Genomic DNA, 4,225 nt, shown 5'->3' on the forward strand with positions numbered 1-4,225 from the left:
GGGAACCCCAGCCATGAACAAGAACCAGCTTCGCAACGGGCTGAGGCAGAGTGTGATCCAGTGAGTGAGCAGCAGCCTGCACAACAAGTGGGATTTATAAGCCATAAACCACCTCAGGCAAGGCAGAGCTGGCAGAATTCAGGTTTTCACACCACTTTATTGTCCTCCCTGAGTTTCACTGTGAGAGTCAGTGCAGGCTGAGCTCTCCCCAAAATGCACATTATTGCTCTGCCTGAAATGGGTGGGTTTGAGTGGGGAAATATTTCTATTTGCTGTCCAAATGATTGCTGCTGTGCTGAGCTGGGTGAGCTGATCTTAACTTTCAGGAAAGAGAAGAGCCCTTAAAGATTCTTTAAAGAAAGAGTCCTGAGGATGCCAAAGGTTTGTGTGCAGACTCCAGCCCCTGTCACAGCAATCTCTGCACCAGTTCCTGTCCAGCTGTTTCAGACTCTGCACTGGGGAGCACCAGGATGGGCAGAGGGCAGGAGCAGCTCTGCTGGGAGGAAAGGCTGGGAGAGCTGGGATTGGACAGGAGAAGCTTTGGGGTGACAGAGTTGTGGCCTCACAGGCATGAAGGAGCCAACTAGATGAGGAGAAAATTTGACAAGGGCCTGGAGGGACAGGACAAGGGGAATGGCTTCACACTGACAGAGCAGGGTTTGCAGTAGATATTGGGAATAAATCCTTCCCTGTGAGGGTGGGCAGGCCCTGGCACAGGTGCCCAGAGCAGCTGGGGCTGCCCCTGGATCCCTGGCAGTGTCCAAGGCCAGGCTGGACAGGGCTGGGAGCACCTGGGACAGTGGAAGGTGTCCCTGCCCATGGCAGGGGTGAAATGGGATGAGATTTAAGGTCCCTTGCAACCCAAACCATTCTGTGACTCTGACAGTTCACATTGCTTCCCAGAGCTGCTGAGATTTAATCAGGGAGAGGAGGATGAGGTATTGCACAAAATGTTGTAAAGAACAGCCCCAGTCCTGTGCAGTCTGAACAGTCCCTGTCACTCCTGGAGGGGCAGGGCTGAGCCCTGGGGGTGTCCAGCTGTCTGTCTTGCCCACCCAGGCTCTGTTACTTGTAGGTGGCACGAGGTGCCCTGTCTCTGCCTCCTTCACATTAGGATTCCTCATTTATCCTGAGGCTCCTCTCCCAGTGCCATGGACATCTCCATTTCCTGTCCCTGCTCCCTTGCAGACATGACTTAACCCTCCCAGACATCTGTGCCCCACCATCCAGGGGCCTGGCACAGCCCCTGCAGCCACCAGGCACTTCAGCTCCTGCTGCTCAGCCCAGAGCCTCTGCTCTGTGCTCACTGCCTTGTTTTTACAATTCATTCCCATCTGTCTAGACTGTGACAAGGAGCAAGTGACAGTCCTGTTCTGAGGGGGCAGGGCTCTTCTCCCTCCACTCAGCCAAAAAAAAGTCTTTGCTCTCACCTGCCCTCCTCCTCAGAATAGCTTGTTTCTCTTCTTGAGCCAAAATGTGTTTGTTTGCTTTCATGTTGACCTGGTTTCCACAGGAGCTCTGTTAAAAGTGGCTCTTGGCCAAGGTGTCATTTAAGTACCTGGGAGAGCAGATGTGAGTTGTTAATTCTGTAGGGAGCAGGGAGAGAAATAGGTGAGTGAAACAAGTCCCTGTTAAGGATCTCCTGAGTAGGCTGCAGTTCTCACCATGTTAATGCTAATTGCAGTTGACAGGAGGGCTCTGGAGAGTTTCTGGAGGAGATTGGGGAGAAGTTTTTCAGAGGAGCTGAATGACTTCTTTGTCTTTGTTCAAGGTCAGGAATGCTGGAAGCTGGAGTGGACAGAATTATTTCTCAGGTGGTGGATCCAAAACTAAACCACATCTTCAGGCCTCAGATAGAGAGGGCGATTCATGAATTTTTGGCTGCACAAAAGAAAGAGGAAAATGTGCCAGCTCCTCCTCCAGAGCCTGAGAATAAGGATCCTCCTGCTCCATCTCAGGATGCCTCCTAAAGGTCTGGTATCTGTGCACTTAGTGCTGACATTCCGTGTGCCTCATCTCTGTATTTGTACAGTGCAAGATAGAGCAGGGCTTGGCAGGGGGGACACTTTGATCAGCAGCCTGTTGTCATTGTCACACAGCCTCTGCCACTCCAGTGCCTCTAAAAATAACTGGGGCTAAGACATAAGGGTGATGTAAATCAGCTATCAAGGAACACTGTGCACTGTGCCAGAGCTGGGTTTGGATCAGCCCAAAAGGCCTTTTAGTAAAAAAAAAAAAAAAGCATATCCAGCAGCATGGAAGTGGCTGGATTGCCTTCAAAACTGTATCAAATGGAGAATATATATCATGTACTGAAACACAGTGGGAATAGAGTGGAGACAAGTTATTGTGGCTTAGCATTGAAAGTTTTGGGTATCTGTGCTTCAGAACAAACACTGGAGTGTTGAATTGTCACTGACCAAAATAGTCTTGCTGGAGTAAGGGCAACATCTCTGGGAGTGAAACACTGTTCACTCAAAAACTGATTTAAATAGAACAACCTGACTCTTCCAGCTGCAAGGACTGAGGGTGCCTTTGTGGCAAACAGGTTCATTCTGGCTTTTGTGATTAAAATAACTCCAGGGGCCTCAGGGGGCCATAACTGCTCCTGTGTCTTAGCACAAGGTGTGCCCATCTTTGCTAAGGTTGCAAAGGTTGATTTGGATATTGAGGAACCACTGCCTTGGTGGGAAATTTCAGTCTGCAGCTTTGCTGGGGGACTTAAAACCATGCTGCATGAAAGGCAGTTAATTGTCAGTTGTTCCATCTGCCAGGGCTTTCTGAGAGCAAAAATGCTCCATGTAATCTACAGCTGATTTCTTTAGGAGGAATAAGAACCTACAGTGGCTGTTCTAATGCTTGGAATTATCAGAGCAACCAGCACAGGGGTTTAGCTTAATAGTAGAAGTTTAAGTGGCTGTACTATCACCCTGAGTCAATTGCTTGTGACTTGCAGCTTTAAGGCTTTGAATTTTTGCATTGGTCTGGTTCAAGTACTTTAAAAGTCCATTACAACCCACAGCAAAGTGCAGTTGTTAATATATCCTAATCTGTTCTAATGCACTGACTTGTGAAGGTGCTTTTACATCCTCTAAAATCTCCTTTTTTTTTTTCCTTGCAGGGAGATCCTGCTGCTGAGCAGCTGCAGTTGCAACATGCCCTGTTAGTCTGGCAATGGATTCCTTGTTCCCTTTGGTGCAGGGCTGCTGTCTGCCAAAGATGATTAACCTTTATTAGGCCTGTGGGAAATAGGCACTGAAATGGGGAAGTTCAGGTGCACCTGGAGTTCTGCCTGTGGAGGGACAGCCCAAGTGTGGAGAGATTTTTTTGCTGTGAACTGCAGCATGTATTCATTAGTCATGCCTTTGGGCAAGGGGGTGGGAAGGGAAGAAGGGAGCTGTCTGCTGTCTGGAGGGAGTGGGGAAGAGGTGCTACAAGGAGCACAAAGAAAGGAAGGAGGGTTTGGGGGTGGGGGTGTTTTTTGGGGACCAAGTAGAGCTGTCACATTTGCTTTGCTAGAAGCCTTGTGTGCCTCTGCTGGGTTACAGGGAGCAGCAGGTGCCAGCACAGGTAGAACTCACTGCACTGCCTGCTTTGGGAAAGGAATTTCCTGTTCAAAACTGGAGCTGAAGCTTCAGGATCCATTATCCAGATCAGTTCTGCTGGGCACAGGAGCATGTTTACAGTTGGCTGTGCCTATGGCTGATGTCACTCCTGTTCCCCAGGGAACTCTGGGGAGCAAAGGGCACGCCAGAGTAGGGGATCAGGTGGAAATTTGTCTTTTTCTGCTTGGAAGACTTTTCTTTCTCAGGTGCCTGGTGGAAACTGTCCTATGCTTTCAGCTTGAATGCATGCAGTGTCCTCTGGATGACAGTCAAATGGAGAATGTGATAACCTGTTCTGCCAGCAAATGTCCACACCTTTTTGCAATAAAACACCTCAAAAAGCATCTCTGAGGCTTGGCTTCTTCAGCAGTTCTTTTAAGCAGAAACTATTTAAAGAAATCCAGGAGTCCTGATGATGGCTGGAACCCTAAGGAAAGTGTGACCTTACACATTTTATGGGTTTATCCAGGTTTAACAACCTGGGCTTGTTTCTTGTCATGAAATAAGATGATTTTAGTATCCTTTCCACAGAAGATGTCTCAAAAAATGTAAAATATTGTGAGGATTGTGTGAGTAAAGGGTTCTCTCCTTGATGTTGGTTTGGGGGTTAAAGACTGCTC

General features: G+C 48.4%; 1 protein-coding gene across 1 annotated transcript in view; it reads left to right on the plus strand.

The window, feature by feature from the left end:
* The window catches only part of BOD1 (biorientation of chromosomes in cell division 1), a 55,535-nt gene extending 51,586 nt beyond the window's left edge, over positions 1-3,949 (plus strand). The window contains exons 4-6 of the mRNA XM_014312176.1: positions 1-60; positions 1,772-1,972; positions 3,122-3,949. The exon at positions 1-60 is cut by the window's left edge and continues 71 nt beyond it. Coding sequence (XP_014167651.1) covers positions 1-60; positions 1,772-1,970 — 259 coding nt within the window. The 3' untranslated portion in view covers positions 1,971-1,972; positions 3,122-3,949. The remainder of the gene's footprint in view (positions 61-1,771; positions 1,973-3,121) is intronic.
* Positions 3,950-4,225: the final 276 nt, after the last annotated feature.

Source organism: Geospiza fortis, unplaced genomic scaffold, assembly GCF_000277835.1.
Source record: "Geospiza fortis unplaced genomic scaffold, GeoFor_1.0 scaffold55, whole genome shotgun sequence".
Classification (NCBI taxonomy): Eukaryota; Metazoa; Chordata; class Aves; order Passeriformes; family Thraupidae; genus Geospiza; species Geospiza fortis.